This window comes from Symsagittifera roscoffensis, chromosome 4, assembly GCF_963678635.1.
Source record: "Symsagittifera roscoffensis chromosome 4, txSymRosc1.1, whole genome shotgun sequence".
Classification (NCBI taxonomy): domain Eukaryota; kingdom Metazoa; phylum Xenacoelomorpha; order Acoela; family Convolutidae; genus Symsagittifera; species Symsagittifera roscoffensis.
In genome coordinates, this window is record NC_087065.1 from 43,122,745 (window position 1) to 43,144,147 (window position 21,403).

The window sequence follows — 21,403 nt, forward strand, 5'->3', positions numbered from 1 at the left end:
ATTGGTTGATTGATAGGTCGTTAAAAATCAACCAGTGATAGGTTGATTGGTTGATTGATAGGTAATTAAAAATATAAAGAGAGAGGTGAATTCACTGACTATATTTGTAAGAACTCATCTATTATGCTGGAGTTGGGAAAATTGACTTGGCCCTGCATAATTTTCTCACTTGCACGTAAAAGTTCGGCCAATCAGAGTCGCTCTTTTTACTTAGTTTTATGCCCATTTGTAATTCATTTTAACTCAATTTTTTTCTCTGGTTTTTCTGATTTTCCCCCGTTTTTATAGTGTTTCATTTTTGTTCATTCGTAAAGGGAACTAACCAAATTAAATCAATATGCGGTACTTTTTACTGGTGGAATCCCTCATAGGCGAAGGACCGAACGGCAGAATTAAAAATCAGTTTATCAGATTTCAGTAATTTTAAATTTTGGAAAGAAAGCGAGAAAATCTCAAAGAAAGTAAGCATTACCATCGCGTTAATTTTATTAATGGCCGAATATAAAAATATCAGAAATATGCAACATTTTCATATTTTCATTTACCGCCGGCGAATTTGAACAAGGTTTTTTTTTCAAGGGTTTTGTTATAAAATAAGCAAAATGTTGCTTCATTTAGTTCCTTTCAGTTGAACAGCAACTGATTTCATTTTAATAATTGACTGTCGTTTGTTCTTGTTGCGGTCATTTGCCTATAAGTTTCTCGCCCATCCGGTTCGGTCCTTCGCCCATAGGATTAACCCCCCTGTTTTACAGCTTACTTTTAATAAGGTTGGGCTAGCCGATCCTACCTTTGCACCAAAGTAATTTTTTTGAAAAGCACTTTCCTTGTTGAGTGTCGTTTCTAGACAACTTTAGTGAAGCGAAGAATCACTCATTTGAACAAAATGAAATTTGTGCATAAAATTCTTGCTAAATTTTGCAAAAAAAATCGTGCGTAAAATTCTTGCTAATTTTTGCTTTTGCGCAGAGACCGACATTTTTTGTAAAAGATGAAACAGCGCAATCCTAATTTTAAAAATTAATGTGCAGCAGGCGACGAACTCAATTAGGCTAGCTGATAATATTACAAATTAAAGGGCGATTATCTAATTGTGGACTATGTACTTAAAGTTGCTACAGTGGCTTCTTAAAATTAAGTTCTCGCAAAAAGTAATGGTATAGCATTTGAGAAAATATAACTGCGTAATCATTTGCAAAAACGACAGAAAAAAATGTCATACGGTTTGATCTCTAAAACCTTGACTTTTCATACCAAGAAAAAATCCATTATTAATCTTTTCTATCTCAAAATTATGAAGCATTCAAACACGCTGTTGGTTTCATTTTGCCGTTTCTTGGTGACACATTGAGTGCACAGCAAATTAAGATGTTGAACAAAATGGCTTGAAAAGGTAATAGCCCACTCCATTTCAATTGCTAAATGACGCGCTTGATTTTTGCTAATTGGTATGTTTGCCTTTGAACCATAAAAATGCTCATTCAAAGCTAGTTTCAAGCCCACTTTTTGCGTCATTGACTAAAAAATTGCAAACAAGAAAGGAGAAAAAAGTCAATTAAGAATCCGAAGGCTAATTTTTCAAACAAAAAAAATCTGGACTAAGAGGTGGTCAACATTTATAAATTTTTGTAATTGTGACATTCGTTTACGAACCACATAGTCACGAAAGGTCTGTCTCATTATATCCCCCCCAGGCTAGAAACAAAAAATATAGCCCCCAAATCATCGGTTTTTACGTTTTCGGGGTCTATAATTCACTAGAGGGAGGGGGCTGGGGATATAATGGGAAAGAATCTCGCTTTCTAAATATCACGCTTTTTATGATAACGTTTGCAGTGTACTTACACACGCTTGGCACAACCATGCGCTTGTCACAACTAAACCATGAAAAAACGCTGCTCTGCTAGGAGCCAAGTTGAAGTTTCACATAAAAAGTTACAATTTTACGGGTAATATTTAGGTAAACACTGCCAAAAATATCCTATCAAAGTAACGGTATTTTTATATTGGCGAAAAAGATGGTGTTCAGCCAAAAAATTTTTGGCAATATTTAGGTAAACACTGCCAAAAGTAACATATCAAAGTAATAGTAAGTTCCTCGGTAAACAATTCATCTTTTAACTGTCTGAAGAAACTGTCTTAAGTTTATATTGGCGCCAAAGATGCTGGTCAGCCAAAAATGCATTCGTAAAAGTAAAATCATTCAATAGAGCTAAAAAGACCCGGGTCGACCTGAGCGCTCGGGTTTCTGTCTTCTCCGTCCGTACTTTTTTTTTTTTCATTTTTCGAGATTTTGAAAGTTTAGACCATTCGATTTCGGGTGACGTCAGTGGCGGAACCACCGGCTGCAAATTCCCTTCCTAGTTCTCCCACCAAAATCAACAATCCATCAGCCAATCAAATCGACGAAAACCATCACATGTCTCTACCAAACGGGGGAGCCGACACGATACCCCTTCTAAACAACATTGTACAGTCAGGACAGTCAAAAGAAACGCGGGAGGAAAACGTCAGCACGCCTTCCGGCGGCACACCTTCATATAGGGAGAAGCACGCGCCAGTGAGTCTTGCCAATGCTGACCAACATAATCATAATCAGCAGGAGTCCAGAAACAGCAGCGAGAGCTCAAACGCCCAACATACGAATTCAGGCTCAGCCGAAAACAACGCACTAAACGTTGCCAATGGGTAACAGTTATGTAATCTTTATTATGCATTTGTTGGGTCTTTATTATGAGTCTTTCAGCAGATGAGTTGCTTTTGAAAAATGAAGTTATTGACCAATCCAACACTGGGCGATTATCTTGATGTGATAGGAAAGTTTTAAAAAAAGCTGATTTGCTATATTAGCTGGAAAAAATGGAATAGATGAAATCAGTCGATTAGTTGTTAATTTAATAAATAATTGGAGGTAATTTAAATTTCAGTTCGTGAACCGCAAATATAACCCCAGTCCCAGATCTATCGTGTAGTTTTGATTTTATTGATAAATATTTTTCTTTGTCTATTTTTTGTTAGGAGAATTATTTTTGCAATATGTTTTGCTTTTACTTCAAGATTTGGTGGAGAGCCTGCAGATTGTTCTTTTTGACTATGAATAAAGTATAGATAATAAATCTTCTGGGAATATAGAGGGAATCATACAGGGACTCAGGGGCTCCGCTCAGGTGTATCACACAACAAATCAGTATCTTTCATTTCTTGGTTGAGCTCCTAGGCCTTTAACTCAATCATGATTTTTGCGACTCAATTTCGCTCCGGAATCGACTTTTGCGCTAAAAAGTCTGCTTGTCCAGTTGTTCGCAAGGCAAACCTATTGGAAAAAGTTACCGCTTGCAAAAGGAAGAGACGCAGCCTCGGTGGCCAAACGATGAGCATAAAGGTGTGCCCAAAGTCTCTACTGGAAAGATTATTGACCCTTGTGTCACCATAGTTAGACTTCGGTGGTTACAAATTTCTGCTAGACATGGACATGTGGAGCGGTGCTTCTACTAAGTTTATGAACCATTAAAAATTTATTTCATTAAAATGGCCTTGAGAAACAAATATAACGCCAGGCGCGCTGGATAAAAATTGCTTTCAAATACTTAAGGTTTTGATATTTCATCACCTCGTACTGATAAAATAAAGATTCTGATTCGTGTAAATAGATTTTTGAACAGATTATGTGCAGCACGTAAAGTCCCTTTTTCTATATACCAACTATTGCACTAACGTACGACAGTAAGTAATCAAGGTCTGAATTAATCAGGTGATAAAAAATCTGGCTTATCTGTTTCATCTTTAATCAATCAAATAACTCATAGAATACAGAAAAATTCTTTGAAACGCAGAAATTCTTTTGAAACGGTCGAAAACCTCCAAGTTTTTCGAGTTATTACGAGGAATATTTTGGTACAGAAATTACATTGACAAATTTTTCGATCTCCGTTTTGTTTAGAAACATAAATAATAGAACAACAAGGGGCGTGTTTAGGGAGGGGAAAATATTAAAGCTATATGTCAAGAGATGGTAGAAAAAGCCAATTGCGAAAAAAATCAGTGAACAATTTCAATGCCACGCTTTGACAACACTTGAACACAAGATGACGTTTTGAAGATGACTGTGGCTGTCATCATTAAAACTTCAACAAAAACGTTCAGAAAACAACTTTAACGATTTGACAGTTACAGTCTGCGAAACAGATGCTCGAATTGAAAAACTTGGATGATCGGAAATCTCTATTGTTGAGCGAAGACAACGCTTCTCGAAATAAACGGAGTGTAGAAGTAAACTCTTTGAAGGTGTATTAATGTCTTACGGTTAAAAAAGAAAATGTAAAAGAACAACTTGAATTCTTTTCGGTCACCAGCTACAATGCAACACGCGTGGTTAACCACTTCTACGATGCTGACCTTTAAATTCTTTTCGGTCACCAGATACAATGGCAACACGCATGGTTAAGCACTTCCATGATGTTGACCTTGGTACCATAATGTAACAAGGTAATACATGGTACGTAAAAATCATAAGTTACCTAATATACCTCACTACACTCCTACATTAATTTGAAATGTTGGATAATCATTGTTATATAAGTATCTATAATAATTTATTCTAAATGTTTGTCACTAATCTCCCATCACTTTCCCCTTAGCGAGGCAGGGGCGGAGTTCTCAAATTGTCTGAGTTTATAAGCTTTCCAAATCCTCTAGAAAATGGCGATGATCTTCTTAAGTCAATTCATACTTATCGCCGATAACTCGTCCGCGATGTCCAAATCGTCTGTCACCATCGGTCCCCTCGAATCCCCACTTACATTAGCAATATCCGCTGTTCCTTGTATGATCGCCGACGGCTCTTCGTTATCGCAACTTAATAGGCCTTTTATAGGCGAATCGTTCTCTGATATCACTATGAGTTTCGTCTCTTTCACGTCTGCTCAGAGACAGGTGATGACGAGAATGTTGATACCGCCGGATGACTGGTCACTAACAAGAACGGCGCGGATGCCGCTGGTGTGATATCTGATTGTGTTTTTCCCTCAGGCTCCAACGTTTCTGGTAAACTCCCAGCTTTACTCGATGTGCGCTCTGCGTTGGATTACCGTCGCCTTCCGACATCACTCTGGCGAGCAACACCTGACCTGCCTTGTCAATGGTTTCCCGAGTCCGCTATTGCGGCCTGCGCTGCATCGACTAGTTAACCTAGCCCCGGAATCTTCCGAATATTGCAAATAAACGCCTCGAGTCTTTGATAAAATAATTCCAAGCGGAGCCCATCGATTGTGTTCCCCAGCGAGTCGGTGACTAGCACTATTCCTTTCGAGTTTTAATTGATACGACGTAGTTTATCCAATACTTCGACAAATTTTCCCGAGACTGATTTGTCTAAATTACTGATATCGTCCTGTACGTAGTCTGCCCTCCAGTAAAACGGCACATCTCCCGGTCAAAAAACGTGTCCTCTGCGTTCCTCTTCTTAGGACCCGGGATCTTCCTCGGAGTCACTACCACTTTTTTTTTGCGGCTCCCCGATCTCTACTATGGCTTGCTCTCCTAGGATGATTGGTCGTTTTAAGAGATGGCCTTGGCGTTCCTGTTGGCCCACCAGCATCCTCCTTTTCCGATCAGTCTTTTGCTTGAATCACATTGACAATCGCAGCATCTGCTATAACTACACTAGTGAAGAATCGCTCCCCCAGAAATTTAAGTCGTTTGAGATCCCAAAGCGGACGGAAACTGTGATGTACCATTGGCTTCGACGTTCTAGCTAACAGGCTGCTAGTCTCCTCCGGCTCCGTCGGTAAATCTTTAGGCGGCGAGCTGAAACACTCCATTTTTACCGGTTCGGGCCCTGTAGTTAGCCCCTCCGATTCCTTCCGAGGACTTGTTAGCCCATCTTGTACATACATTCCCGAGGACTCGTTAGTTGTTGGGCAATTCTCCTCCACCTCTTCAGTAGATGAAAGATTAATTGGACAACTCCGCTCCTTTACTCTGGCTCCAAAGTCCATTTTTACTCCGCGTTTTTCATCGGATAGTACAGCACTATTCCTCTAGTCTTTGAGTGCACTTTAATGCTCGGCTCTGAAGCCTAGTTTATGGGATCCGAGTCGAATATGGTTTTCCTAGTTAAGTTACCTATTGGGCTTCCTCTGGACATCAGTCCATCTGAAGAACTATCGATAACGATCGGGTTATCCGCTGATCCGGTCACTACAATGGCATCGACCGCATTACTATCCTTTGCTTTCAGCAGAAATTTAGTGGTGTCTCGCGATTCATTTAGTGCCGCTCTTTTCGTGGGACCACTAGGTATTTTTACTTACCGCTCATCTGAACGGATCATCATTTTCGGCTTTTGAAAATAGCAGGCTATAAAGCGTTCCCGTTTTTTTCGAATACACTACTCCACAAGCTCGGTTGCCCGGTGATTACCCTCGGGTGCAAATTTTAATCGTATTTTTTGTTTTGCGCAGAAATCACAGATAGATTTTGTAAAGAATCCCGGTCCTTGGTTTTTTCCAGAATACCCGCGGTATTGCGTGTAACGCAATATAACTTCGTTAGTTTCTGTAATAACCCCACTTGTTGGTTGTTCTGGTAGTAACTTGGATCAAAGGAAACTTCGAGAATCTATTCACACAAATAGAATTCGGAAGGAATTTTCCGATTCCTTCCGAGGATTTGTTAGCCCATCTTGTACATCCAATCCCGAGGACTCGTTAGTTGTTGGGCAATTCTCCTCCACCTCTTCAGTAGATGAAAGATTAATTGGACAATTCCGCTCCTTTACTCTGGCTCCAAAGTCCATTTTTACTCCGCTTTTTTCCTCGGATAGTACAGAACTATTCCTCTAGTCTTTGAGTGCACTTTGATGCTCGGCTCTGAAGCCTTGTTTATGGGATCCGAGTCGAAATTCAGCAGAAATTTAGTGGTGTCTCGCGATTCATTTAGTTCCGCTCTTTTCGTGGGACCACTAGGTATTTTTACTTACCGCTCATCTGAACGGATCATCATTTTCGGCTTTTGAAAATAGCAGGCTATAAAGCGTTCCCGTTTTTTTCGAATACACTACTCCACAAGCTCGGTTGCCCGGTGATTACCCTCGGGTGCAAATTTTAATTGTATTTTTTGGTTTTGCGCAGAAATCACAGATAGATTTTGTAAAGAATCCCGGTCCTTGGTTTTTTCCAGAATACCCGCGGTATTGCGTGTAACCCAATATAACTTCCATAGTTTCTGTAATAACCCCACTTGTTGGCTGTTCTGGTAGTAACTTGGATCAAAGGAAACTTCGAGAATCTATTCACACAAATAAGTATGTACTTATTGGTACCCCAAACTGCTGGTATTTGCCCCAGGAAATCTAACTGAATTTCCTGATTCAGCTTTTCTATCACCTCAAATTTCGTAACATCACCCTCGGAAAAGATTGATTTCAATTTCTTGCCGGATTTAGTGCAGTCTTGACAACTCGCAACCAAAAGTAATTATTTGCCACTTCTTTCATTTTCCACACGCCTGAGCGACCTTTGTGGAGCCTCATCAAGATTGGGGCCCGCAATTGTTGCCGCATCACCATCTTGTCGTCTAAGAACAATTCTCCGTTCGACGTGTGCAGCTTGTCGAGATAATTAATAAAGTAAGAGCCTTAACCGCGAATTTGACTTAAGTTCTCCAATTGTAATGTTGCAACAAAAAAAATTATTATTTCGTCCGCCTTAGTGAGAATCACAATAATTTCAGCGTTGAAAAAATGGGACCACTCAAACAAAGTAACCAGAAGCATTTCCGTTGGAATCAATGTAGTTTCAGCCGACGGCTGTGTTGAGGAATTAGTCCCATTAACATTAACAGTCGGTAACTCACTGGTCTCCTGCCCTTTCTCAGGATTTGAAGCATCGATCTTCATCCTTGAAAAGTTCAACAGAATAAAATTGTTGCCATTTTCTGCGCCTGCGTGCCCAGCAGAACAAACTTTGATCGAATAACAGTTTCGAAACAAGCTGCAACTTCTTTACGTTGACGTAACTCTCGTCCCAACCTTGTTTCACCTATTACGTCATTAGTACGATCAAGTTCAACAGGGTTTTGTTTAGCCATGGATTTAAGCAGCCTACTATTTGCAAAAAATTGTGCTACCACGAAAGTATTGTCCAGTTCTGTTAATTTTGGGTCTACCTCCACTGGATGCAGAGGCAAATAATCTACTAATCCCATATTCTTTCCTGGGATGTGTTCATTTTCGTAGTCGAACGGTAATAGTCCGTCTTCCTCCTATATCAAGTTACTGATTGTTTCCTCAACCTTAGGCAATATGTGAAGTGGGACCCGTTTTCCCTTTACCTGTATCGGGCGCAGTGTTTCTTGAAAATGCGTTCAAACTTCACATTTTTTAAACTTTTTTCCGTTAAAACAAGTCCTTGAACTTTGCAAAATATACTTAATAAACTTGTTGAATTGGAGAGTATTGCATCTCCAAGCAGTCACTTCTCTGCTCTACCTCCTTGACTGAGCCAGCTATCGGTTTCTGTCAAACTTCCTTTCCCAAGTATAATGAGACATTACTACCAATTAAATCTCGTTTGCCTCCCTCGTTAATGAACAGCTCAACTCTTTGCCAATCATCCTTCGGATCTAATATCAATAAATATTCTTCCGATTATCTTGATCGTATCATCCGTCGCACTGTAGAAAATGGCTAGGGATCGAACGAATTTATTAAAATCTCTCCTGAGTTTTGAGTTGGTGCAGTTTCGCCTGCAAGATAAAAGACACTGGACTAGCGCAACTTATTTTGAATTCTGTATGCCAACGGTTTTTCCTCAATTAAACATCTAGTAATTTCCGAGTTTCATTACCACTTTTGTCCCGCATGGTTCGTATTGCAAATACGCCAAACTCCTAATCACTTTTTTCTTCATCCCACTTTTGATTTAGGTTCGTTTCGTATTGCGTCAAATCTGACTCGTCGATTTGATTCACTGAACCTTTCTTACAATGATTCGCAAAATTTCCACGCACCAGTGATATTTCTTGCAGGACAATGTTCGCGATGATTCGGTTTCAACCAATTTCCTCAATTATGTTCACTGGTTCTCTTTTTTTTTGTACCCTGACTGTTGGCCTCCCTGTTAATCGGTCACTTTGAGGCAAACCTAATTCTCTCGAACTTCGACCGGCCCACGCTAAGTCTCGTATATGTCCTTTCGCCTCTCCCCCTCACCTTTGCAAATTGTAACGCATCTGATGTTAGCAATGTTTTCATGCATAGCTGCTTACTGTGCAATTCCGCCAGATTGTTACAGCCGAACCATCCGACGAGCGAAAAAAAGAACGTTAGTGTTGTTAATCACGAACTAATCACGAAAAGGAGGGTCGGAACATTCTAGAAGAAATTTTTCAAAAGTTCGAATTGCGGCGGAATATTTCTGAGAAATACAAAAAGTGGCCGTATTTGGCAGAAATTGGACAAAAAAACAGAACGGAATTGACTAGTGAAGAACGGTCGAGAAAAACGCAAGAAAAAAAGAAACTTTTTATCGTGGCGATCACACTCGATAAGACGTGTAGCAGAAGACCATAGGAAGAAAGGAGGCTTCAGTGGGAGAGCCGGAAGGATCAGTACCCTCCCGTGCCACGAAGTGGGAGTAGTGACAACGTTATTTATTGAAGAGCACAGAATCGGAGGTCCGGCGCCCGGAGACTCTCGTATATTGAAGGACTAAAATAAACTAAATTTTAGCTACTCTGATGTCCTGAACATTTGAATTAAGCCCGATATTATTTGTTATTTTGAAATATGAGTAGCTAGGAAGAGGAAAGGGTCAATCCATCTCCAATGGATTTAGTATATAGCTGTCACTAAAAACATAGTAAAATAGGATATTCGAGCCGTGTTTTTGATAGCAATCACGTAGTCTGGCGATCCGAGACCCAGCTATGTCATTATCTTCGCATGTAACGTAAGCTGATGGCTAATGGCTTACAAATGGTAACTTTTTACTTAGCCCTAAACAGACCAGAAAATCAACTGGCTAGGTCGAGACGGTGAAAAACGGGCAGAATTTAGGTAACTGACGCAGGCCACTTGTCAAAAGGTGCTTTTTGTACGCTCCGTCACTGTGTAGTAATTGGGCGAATGTTACATAGACGTTTTTATGGCGCTTCTGGGTGGGCTTGTTAAAGGCATAAGATCATCATGATCAGCAAACGTTTCAGTGACGATCCCTCCACTCCGGGCGTGTACCTGAGTTAGAGGCCTTAATGTCTTGTATGATACTAGGGGGAAGGTACCGACCCTCCGCCTGGTACTATTTAGCTTTTTAACTTAGTTATGACAAAAATTCCGGGGCCGGAGGGTTGGGCGGGAAGTCAAGAGCCCGCTTATCACAAGGCCCTGGGATCAAAAACCATTAGAGAAAAAGCGTAAAACCAAACAAAAACAGTGTATAACTAAGAAAAACCAAAAACAAATTTACTTGAAACCAAAAAAAAACAAAAAACATTAAAAAAATGTAAAATGACAGGTTATATACTATTTCCGGACGGCATGTGATCTGACTTTCCTTTTTTTGTTGTTTCAGATTGATTTATATCATTTTTGATCGAAAGATCGAGTGTTTTGGTGGTGGGTAAGGTACCCTCCCTTGAGTGTTGTTTGAGTATTTAAGCACTTTAATGATAAAGTTGCCGGTGACCGGAGGGTAGAGCGGCAAGCAGACAGACGTGTTCCAGACTCAACAGAGGGAATCAGTGACAACATCCACAACGACTGTTGGGTATCGTTGACACAGTTTTAGTAAGTATCAATCGGGTACTATTTCCTTAAAACTTAAGTGGTGGGGGGCACAATTGGCTCGGTCTGATTGCAACCTCCATCGGTTGCGAATTTGCGAGTTAGGGGTCTTAATTCGGATATTTTGGTACAAAGGAGGGTGTAGTAGTGTTGATTAACGACTACTTATGGGTTATTACCCCTTATTATATATTACTTATCTCCCATTTAGACCCGAAAACACCCCAATTTTGTCAACAAATTCTGATTTTTGACCTAACTTTCAACCCCGGAAATTTTTGATATCCGAGCTTTTCCGAAAAGCAAAAAAAATCCCACGCAGTGAGCTACTACGTATTTTGACGCCCCCCAACAAAGGAAACCGCGCGGAAAGAAACTTAGTAGAAGTTGGCGAAAATAAAAATTTTTCGATCAAAATTTTTATAATTTTCCGAGTTTCGTCAATATGTTTTGAGATTCGAGTTTTTGAGTTTTTAGAGTTAGAGCGATAAATATTTTGGCATTAGGAGCGTGCTAGCACATCGTGATAGGTTGCTAGCGTGATTTTTGAGTAACCCTCCGAATAGCTCCGTTGATAGAGCTAGAGACTTAAAGATTGGAAAAGGAAGGAATCGGAGGCTCCAAATTTGATACTTGTTGGCCAAATTTTGGTTTCCAAACCAATTCTGGTCCGGTTTTTTGCAATATTACAGTACCGTACGGGGCTACTACGCTAGTTTCAAGTATGTTTAGCCACTTTCATCAAGAATTGCGGAAAAAGTATCTGAGAACCTATATAGGTGGTGAAAAAATGCCAACTTAACGAACGCGTTTTTGGTGCTTTCTCAAAGACTAGGCAACCGATTGGAATATTTTTGGTACCATAAGTCGACAATTTTGATCACTTTCCTGGACTGCAACCGTTTTTGGGCTGATAACTTCAGGAAAGAAAATTTTTCAAAAAATTTGTTAGTTCTTAGGGTCCAAAATTTGTTAGTTCTGAGGGTCCAAATAGAAAGTCGACTACTCACGGGACGTATATATTAAGGCAATATTGGCCCAGTTGACGCAAAGATTTGCGATTAACTTTGGATTCTAAATTGGGTTCATCAAAAGTATCCGAACAAAGTTTTTTTCTTGTGATTTTGGTTGTGTGGTAGCCTTGAGCTACTTTATAGGAAGGCTCGGCCATTCCGGGAACACATAAGGGAAGACATCGGTGAGTGTATTAGACAAGACAAACTCACTTGAGAAGACAAAGTAGTTCCCTACTCTCGTGCACTTGGAGCTGTCCGGGTGTGGGAGAGCTTTTGCCTAGACTCTAGATATTTTCGATCAAGAGGTTGCCTTGAGCTAGGCAGTAGGAAAGCTCGGGCAATCGCAGGACATATAAAAGAAGACATCGGTGAGTGTATTAGACAAGACACACTCACTTGAGAAGACAGTGTCCTGGGCTTCGTTTTTTTGGAGTGTTCCAATCGAGGGAAGTCTTTTTCTCTAATACTAAGTTTTACTTATCTGTTACTGAAACCATCACAGCTCTTTTATAAATTTTTGTTTGATTTTAAACGAAGCAGTGATTTGATACGTTTTTAGCGGTAAAATGATACTGAACGAAAGATCGCTGTCACCTATAGGGTACTCTTATCTGGTTATCAATTGTATTTTGTGTGTTAGTTATAAAACCTTGTGAAATTTTGTGATACTGTTATACTATGTGATAGTGACTCAGTAGCTTTAACTGAGTCACTAAAATCATCTCTAAAAGGTTTAAGAGATTTCTTTTGATATTGAAGGGGTTGGGTAAGCAGGCTTCAGCAAGTTTTTTCGAATTTAATTTTGGAACTTGTGAATTGCCGTCAACAAAAGTTTTTTTAAATCACGAGACATGCAACGTAGAGAGTCGCTAGGAGAAGTAACTAAAATTCCCAGGCTGAGCACGGGAAGCACGCAGAGGTTCAAATCACGGCGTAGCCAATCCTCGATTAGTAGCATCAAGGACGTTTTTGCTTGTGAAGCAGCAAGTGAAGGTCATGGTGATCTTTCAGCGAGCGGAATGAAACTAGGAAGTCAGAAGAATCGAGATGATGATGAAGAGCGGAACGCCGAGGCCGGAGCAGCTGACGTGCCGCCAACTGATCCCGACCCGACCACAACCATCGCGAGGACCCGAAAGAGCATGGCGAGGAACTTGAGCGGGAAGAAACCGAGCAAACTCAAGAAACCGAGAAACCGAGGAAAAAAACAAGAAAGCGTTGTCTGACTTGCCAACTAGACCAATGTCAGAAGGGATAACGATGGGAGCGTCGTCGACATACGACAGGCTGATGATGTCGATGGGCACAAAGAAGGGTGGCGCATCGTCGAGTACCAGGCTGCAACCTCAAATGACGTCATCGCCTCTGGGTCTTACCCCAGTGCTGGGAACGGCTAGCGACTTGAGTGACATGTTCGCCGGTATAATGACAGGCCTTGAAGAACTGCGACACGATATGACCGAGAGGACGGATCGAGTTGAAGAAAAGGCTCAAAAAGGCCATGAAAGATTGAGAGACGAGCTGGCAGACGTGAGGTCACAAGCGAGAAGTGATCAGGCCCAGCTGATTCGGGACATCGATCAGTGCCTGGCGGAAAGTTTGGCGCTGGCGACCAAGGAGTCACAAGAAAGAGACGTTAAGATGACAAAAGAGATGAAACGATTATTGAGCGATCATGACAACACTTACGCTCATACAATGACATGACTGGAGAAAAGGTTAGATACCAAAGCTGACCTTATGATGCGGAAGCTTGATGAGATCTTGAGCAGTGGCAACCGGGAGAACCCTCGCGCTCTGACGGAGGACTCACGTCAAACAACTGACGGAGGCGGAGCCCGCGGTTATGCAGGGGCCCAGCCGAGATCAAGAACCAGTCTAACCTTAGTGAGAGATCCAGGGCAGCTCCGTCGAGGGCGGGTCGGACGAATCCGGCCCCGCAAGTAGCGGAAGCGACGTCGGGGGCACAGTCACCGACAATTCCACAAGTCAGATCGATGCCAGATCTGACTACCATCTCGCAGGACACTACGATGTACGCTTCATTGTTTGAGCCTCTGAATAAATCTTTTGAAACATTCATCACCAAACTCTCGAAGTCAACCGAGAAAGGAGAGAGGTCAAGAAGGACACTCAAAAAGACGAAATCATACAAGGACGAATCAGATGGCTACATCGACACCTGGATAGAGGTGATGAAGTTACATTTTGCGGAAGAGAACCTCTCCAAGAAACAGGAATGCAGCGCACTGACGAGCAATCTAAGCTGTGTAATGGCGAAAAGGACTAATGAACGAGACAGCGCTCGCAAGATATTCGACATCTTGCTGAATCGCTTTGGCTCGGGTCTGCAGGGAAATCAAGCTTTGGTGCAGTTTGAAAAGAGGAGTCAAAGAGATGACGAATCCATAGAATAGTTTTTGGATGACCTCGAGTTACTCAGAAGGAGAAGCAACCCTGATGAGAGGATATCGGAGCGAAACATGGCTATTGCCTCAAAGTTCATGGATGGAGTAAAAAGTAACGAGCTAAAAACCATGTTGGCCACACACTTCACCCTATTGCTAGATAAAGTGCTCACGCCCGATGATTTGGGCATGAAATCGCGTGAGTGCTTGCTCATAAAAGCAAGGGCGCAAAATCGTTATAGCAATTACGGCAACCACAGTGGAACAAATACTGGCCCGAATTCCAGTTGGTACAGACCTTGTGACGACATGGATACTAGGAGGTCATGTGCAAATTGTGGTTCGATGGATCACCACTTTTCAACCTGTTCTACTTACAAACAAAATACGAAGGCGATAGGCTACTTTCTCGACGATGTTGATGCAACCGAGGAGGACCACGAAGAGTATGTGAGAGGGCTCATAATGAAACATGGACCGAGATGCTTCTTCTGTAAATTGGAGGGACATTTCAAGTCGGATTGCACTCAATTCTGGGATGCAGTAGCGGACGCGAAGCATCCCCGCCATGAAGAGGCACTTTCGGGGGTCAAGGCTAGTCGAGCCCGCCTGATGAATGAAGCCAAATCACTGAAGAAAGAGATGACAAGAGGCACATTCACAACCAAGAAGGTGAAGATCTTACCTGATGAGGTGATTGTATCGAGCCTGGAGGCAGAGTCAGCCGGTGCGCTCAAAGTGGATTATGGCCTAGCGGCACGGACCGCATTACAGAATGTTCAGCAAGAATTGGTCACCAAAGAGGTTGAGCAGTGGGTAAGGTCAGAGTAAGAGAATACAGAGCTGCGCGAGAAACTTGTCATTCTAGGGAGATCAAAGAAAGAAGAGGACAAGCAGGAACCCAGGAAGCAGCGTCTAAAGTTGATTGACATCTCGAGAAAGACCTTCAGCATGACAAGAGACGGGACGAAAATTATGTCGATCATATCGGTCGCGGGCCATCCGGTGGTGAAGAACTTGAGCGAGCCGTCCGAGATCACGGCAGTACACCTGGACATCTACGCGAACTACATGAGACAGAAAGACCCCAAACTGGTTTCTAGGGCAGTGAGAGCGTTACTCACAACAGGTGAACCGAGGCTAATGAAAGTAGATGGACACTACACTGAAAGTTTTGGCCCACACCAAATTCTCATGAGCGTGGACGGCATCAACATTTACACTAAAGCTCACTTGACCGATGCAAGTGACCAAGTAGGCCGGATCTACATTGGTCGAGAAGAGCTTATGGTCCGAAGAATCGGACACAGCGCCATGCTCGAACAAGACGCGGTCCACATACGCTGTGAGGCCGATCTGGCCGCGCATGTACTAGATTTGTAGGGTAGACAACTCTCTGTGAAGGGATTATTAGACACCGGAGTAGTGGCCAGTATCATGCCTATGAGCACTTGGACCGACATGGGTTTTGATAGGTCCGATATGATTCCGACTAAAATCAGACTGGCAGCGGCTAATCAGGGTGCAATATACGTGACCGGAAGGACCCTTATCATTTTGTTGCAGCTAGGAGGGAGACATCTCTAGATGAGTTTCCTGGTCGTCGAGAATCTTGATGAGTCCGACCAGCTCATCCTAGGGCAAGATTTTGTGCGCAACTTCGATGTCACGATTGACCTCAAAGACGTGTTGATAAGAATCAAGGACCAAGAAAGGAAGTATGAAAAGAAACCAATTAATAAAATGCTGATTAACCAAGCAAAGGTGCCAATTTTCCTTGATCGGAAAGTTAGATTAAAACCAAATCAGGCTGTAATAGCGACATTTATAATGAGGATCCTGAACGAGCTTATTAACGACAGACAGGTGTGTCTGGTTCACAATTCAAACAGTGAAAGCTCAGCTACTTTAGGAAGAAGCTTCTCACTCACTCAGAGCGGACTGTGTGTGAGTGTGTTTTTGAACATAGAGGCAACAACGGTGAAAATACAAAGAGACAAGAAACTTGGTAACGCCTTGCCTCTGAGAACAGAGTATCGGAGTGTGGAGAACTTCAGGAAACATGAAGTAACTGAATGCCCTTTACATGCCAACCAAGAATGCATTTCAAAGAGGATAAGTGAATTTAAGCCTTCTAAAAAGCTGTTTTCAATGAAAGTCGAAGACAGACGATGGGCTGTCTAGGTGCTCAACTTTTCCTGAGAGACCAACAGAAACAGAATTAGCATCGAACAAACCGGTCTTACCTGAGATAGAGCACTTGAAAGGCAAATTAACAGACAAGGAGTTAGACTCCCTCAGGTCGGTGTTAAATTGGTTTTTCAAAGCACAAGGCTGATATAGGCTGCTTCAATTTTGTAGAACATGAGAAATAGAAGAGGGTTCGGTACCTCATAGGGAGGGAGCTAAGAGAATGACCCCACACAAGTCCGAAGCATGCAGAAAAGAAATTGAAAAAATAACGGAATATGGCATGATCGAACCGTCGAAGTCCCCGTGGGCTTGCGGCGGCGTCATGGCAAAAAAGAAAGCGAGAAACTTAGGTTTAGTGGTGATTTCCGCTACCTGAATGCGGAAACGATAAAGGATGCATACCCAATTCCCCGCATCGACGAGAGCCTCTCAAAGTTAGGAGATGCACACTTCCTCACGACGTTGGAGATGGGCTCTGCGTTCTGGCAGGTGCCCTTCAGAAAACAAGATCGAGATAAGACAGGCTTTGCGTGTGAACTGGGGCTGTACCACTGGAAAAGAATGCTGCTTGGACTATGCAATGTGACGGCTACGTTCCAACGGTTAATGGCTCAGACTTTCACCAATTTAACGTGTGTTACGTCATAATGTGTTACGTTGATGACGTGGTCATCGCAACACCAACGCTGGAGGACCCTATTAGGAGCCTGGACGAGGTCTTTAGTTGCATGAAACAGGCTGGTCTGAAGTGCAAACCTTCAGAGTGCAAAATCCTGAGAGACTCAATCAAGTATATGGGTCGCCTTATAGATACACAGGGGGTCAGACCGGATCCCGAAGCGGTTGAACCGGTGTTGACATGGACAGCACCGAAGACCGACACGCAATTGATGAGCTTCCTCGGATTCGCCAACTACTACCGAGAATTTATCAATGGGTATGCTGACATGATATACCCATGCAGAAGCTGACGCGAAATAAGGGCAAAAAATTCTGCTGGACTGACGAGGCTCAGGTCTTGGTCTCCTTTGAGAATATTAAGCGCGAACTCTGTGAGGCTCTGGTTCTCGGCATGCCGACAGAAAAGGGGATGTTTGTACTAAATATAGATGTATCAGTGGTTGCGATATCGGGCATACTTCACCAGGAACAGGAGTGGAACGGAAGGACTGTTCTCAGACCAATAGCTTACGGAGGTAAAGTCCTGAGCGACACTGAAGTGAAATACGGTGCACCAAAGGCGGAGATGTTCGCGATGATCACTTTCGTTGAAGAATACAGAGCGTACTTAGGGAGCGCTCCCTCCAAGTTGCGCATGGAAAATCGTGCTCTTGCCTAGCTGAAGACCTACTCGATGGACCAAAGTTTCATTGGTCGTTGGATCGTGCGCCTGGACGGATACCATATGATCATAGAGCATATCGAACCCGTGACAAACACCAGAATGCTGACAGCCTCAGCAAAAAGACAAAATTTTATGAGCGACTGGAAGAGAAGCAGGCCAACCAAGCAGAGATTAAGAATAGATTTTCATTCCTGGACAAAAAGATCTACGACAAACTGCCACTCACTAGGTGGCTTGACAAGTCCGGGCACCCCATACCAGGACATCCCGAACTTCCCGTGAAAACGGCGGCGAAGATAAAAAAAAAGTTGGCAAAAGATGATCCGGTCCCGTTGGAAATACTGGTTCGATCATTTCTGGTGCAGCAAGAACTGACCAGGCTGGGTATCAACAGCATAGCCTTGCTAAACAAGACGGTGAACGTGGCACCGGATGTCATGCTGAAACTCCGTGACCTGCTTGACAGAGAGGTTGAACGGCATGACTATGAATGGATGGAAACCATGCAGAGGTTGACTATCACCGAGAAAACGGAGAGAAGACCAGTAGCAATTCGGTGTCGGGACGTTGAACTTGATTGCCGATCGATAGTGAATTAGTTAGTGAGTTCGATTCCGAAAGATGTCCTTCTGAGAACCTCGTATGTGGAGTGTCAACAATCGATCGCTACTCAGACTGCTCAAGAGGTCAACGTTGAATTAAAATCCAGCGTTACGAGAATAGTTCAGTTCATTTGGTGTGTTAAGTTGATGGACGATTCCCACGCACCGGAGATAGTTAGCGGACAACTAAACGCGATAAAGACAAATCTGAAAGCCAGGTACCGACTGTCGGACCTCTTAAGGGCTCAGCGAAATGATGGAATGACGAGTACCCCAAAGAGATGGATCGAAAACGGAGCACCTGACACAGGTGATTTGGAAGAAGACAGCTACAACATCCTAAAACAGTTTTATTTAAAGAGAAAAGACCTGTTATATTTAAATAAAAAAGGGATCGTGGCCTTTTCAAAACGCAAGGAGGAGGACGGAGGACAAAGTCATTCACAAATATAATTCGATAGTGCTACCGCAGTTGTATCAAACCGAACTGCTCTTTCGTTCACATGATCAGATGGGCCATCAAGGCGTGTACAAAGTGCATAATAGGATACAGAAATGGTTCGAATGGCATGGTTTGAAGAAGGCCTGAGAAAAGTGGATGTCTGCATGCTTGTCATGTCAACAAGCGAATGACCCCGGGAAATTGAGTTTTCCACTGCAGTCGATAGAGTCATAGGGATTCAATGAGGTGGTGCAAATTGATAATCAGAAGATACGCATGACAGCCACGGGCTACAATCAGGTGCTGGTAATGATCGATCATTTCACGAATTATGCAGAGGCAGCCCCCTGCATGACAGCATCAGCGGAAGAAACGTGCGATCACTTGATAAAAGTATGGAAAGCGAGACACGGCTGCCCCATCAAACTCTAATCAGACAATGGCAAAGCATTCGTAGGTGATCTCACGAAGGAGTTAATGAAGAGGTCACAAGTGGCACAGGCCCACTCGACCACTTATCACCCACAAACGAATGGCCTAGTTGAAAGGCAGAATCGCACTTTAGTGTCCATGTTGAGATTTTTTTGCTCACGATACATGGACGATTGGGACAGGCACTTACCGCAAGTGATGGGCGCTTATAACAGCACCGAACTTTCCACCACGGGAAGACCCCCGCAACTGATGTTGGCCGGTCACGAGAAAGCATTTCTATTAAATTTCTTCTACCCTGAGTACGAAGGAAAGGAAACTGCACCACAAACTTACGCTCGTGATGTGATCAGCAGGCAGCCGGAACTTAATGATTTATGCAGGAGGAACACGCAGCAGGCTCAAATTAATCAAAAACGTAGATTCGATAAAAGGACTGCGAATGCAAAAGCCTACTCAGTCGGAGATAATATCTGAGTGTTTCAGGAGGTAGTTCCACCAAAAGGAACTAAAAAATTGCTAAAAAATGGCGCGGTCCATTTCAAATAACTGAAGTGCACCAAGGAGGGCGTTTTTACGGTTGAGTACCGGACGGGCAGCTCATTACGAGAACATCAAGCCCCACAATGCTTCATCGGAGGACTGGTGTATTCCAGCCGACATGCATGATGAGGACTATTTGCTAGTGGATCCTGCCTGCGAGGTGAATGAAAGAGGCACGCGCGGCAAAAACGTTGGGAAAGAGGTGGTAGGTAATTGCGATCTGCCACTGGACCGGGAGTTTACCGAGCGAGTGGAGGTAGACGACAAACTTTTCCATATGCCGAAGAAGACTGTGACTGTCCAGAACAAACTGAAGTTGATAAAAGAGTGCAGCCTGACTTTCCCTTCACCACGGAAACACGCCAGGGCAAAAGAGGAAAAAACAAGAAGAAAAACAACCCGTATGGCTTTTGTCATAGACAGGATAGTTTTGAGCGACATGATGGACTCGCTGGTGGAACTGGAGGAAGTAGTGATGCCACAAGAGATCGACCTGGTCAACGACACAGAACAGGATTGGATCGAAGATTGCTCTGAACCGGAAGTGGAGTTCGAACCGGAGACCGAGCAGATGCATGAGCAAGAATTGACAAATCTGCGAGTGCTCGAATGGCTTCGTGATCTGCCAGCAGACCCGAAGGAGAGAATCTTGACGATTCAAGGTGTCGATCAAAATAGCATCGAATACATAAGTTACGACAATACTGAGTCCAACTGGGTCGCTCCAGATGGTCCTTTACGCGTTCCAGAATCCAATCTCGATCTGCTCGATTTTGGGCGATCGACGGGGACGTTGATGGATATTTTGGTCCGGGGAGTGGGGTAGGATTCACCCACACCGAAAACCTTACGATCAAAAAATTAAAATCGGCAGGAGAAACTAGAGAGCTGGAAACGGAGGGCGAAAATGCCAAAAAATCGCTTTTTGCACGAATTTTTGAATCATATTTTGATCTACCAACTCACTATTCAATAAAAATTGTTGTCACGGACAGTGATTTCATACTCACGAAACGTACATGCGCTATAGCGATAACCGCGGATGTAAGTTTTAAGACAGCACTAGCGGCCGACTTTTAAAGAGAGTATAAGAATATCGAGTTTTTGTGGAAACAGAGGCCTGGTGTAGGAGGGATGATAGCGCTGCCCCAGTTGCATCACAGATACCAGGGAAATATTTGTGTTTTCTCGTAATTAAGGCCACTGATAGACATCACGTAAGTCCCGAAAACTTGGTGCTGGCCTTAACTAGACTCAGGGATTTCCTGGTTGAGAGAGGAGTGACCTCTCTCTCTCTCTCTCTCTTTACCAGTCTATGATCCCAATAGGGGAAAAATGCATCCGAGAGAGTTATATGACTTCGTACATGTAATATTTTCAAAAACTGACATAGAGGTCTACCTACATAAATTTTTTTTATCTGAGCATGTGCTAGAGCCACATTCGGTGTTAAATAGTCTTTCTTAGGTTTACTGTTCAGTCAGTAGGATCAAGTTTTAGGTTAATGAATAGGTATTAGGTCTTTATGTGATGGTGTTGATGTGTGATATATATATGTTATGTTATTGTTAGGTTATGTTTTATGTGAAGTTTATGTCATGGAAGCCTGGAACACTCCAAGTACGAAAGGTGACAGCGC

The 21,403-nt window shown here is 42.8% G+C and overlaps 2 protein-coding genes across 10 annotated transcripts in view; both read left to right on the forward strand.

Annotated features, from left to right (window-relative positions):
- Positions 1–3,039, forward strand: part of LOC134845050 (G protein-activated inward rectifier potassium channel 2-like) — a 59,237-nt gene extending 56,198 nt beyond the window's left edge. For all 9 annotated transcript variants that reach the window (XM_063861885.1, XM_063861888.1, XM_063861886.1 and 6 more), the window contains one exon: positions 2,306–3,039. In XM_063861885.1, coding sequence (XP_063717955.1) covers positions 2,306–2,692 — 387 coding nt within the window. In that variant the 3' untranslated portion in view covers positions 2,693–3,039. The remainder of the gene's footprint in view (positions 1–2,305) is intronic.
- The window catches only part of LOC134845049 (epidermal growth factor receptor substrate 15-like 1), an 87,165-nt gene that overhangs the window by 21,799 nt on the left and 43,963 nt on the right, over positions 1–21,403 (forward strand). The window lies entirely within an intron of this gene.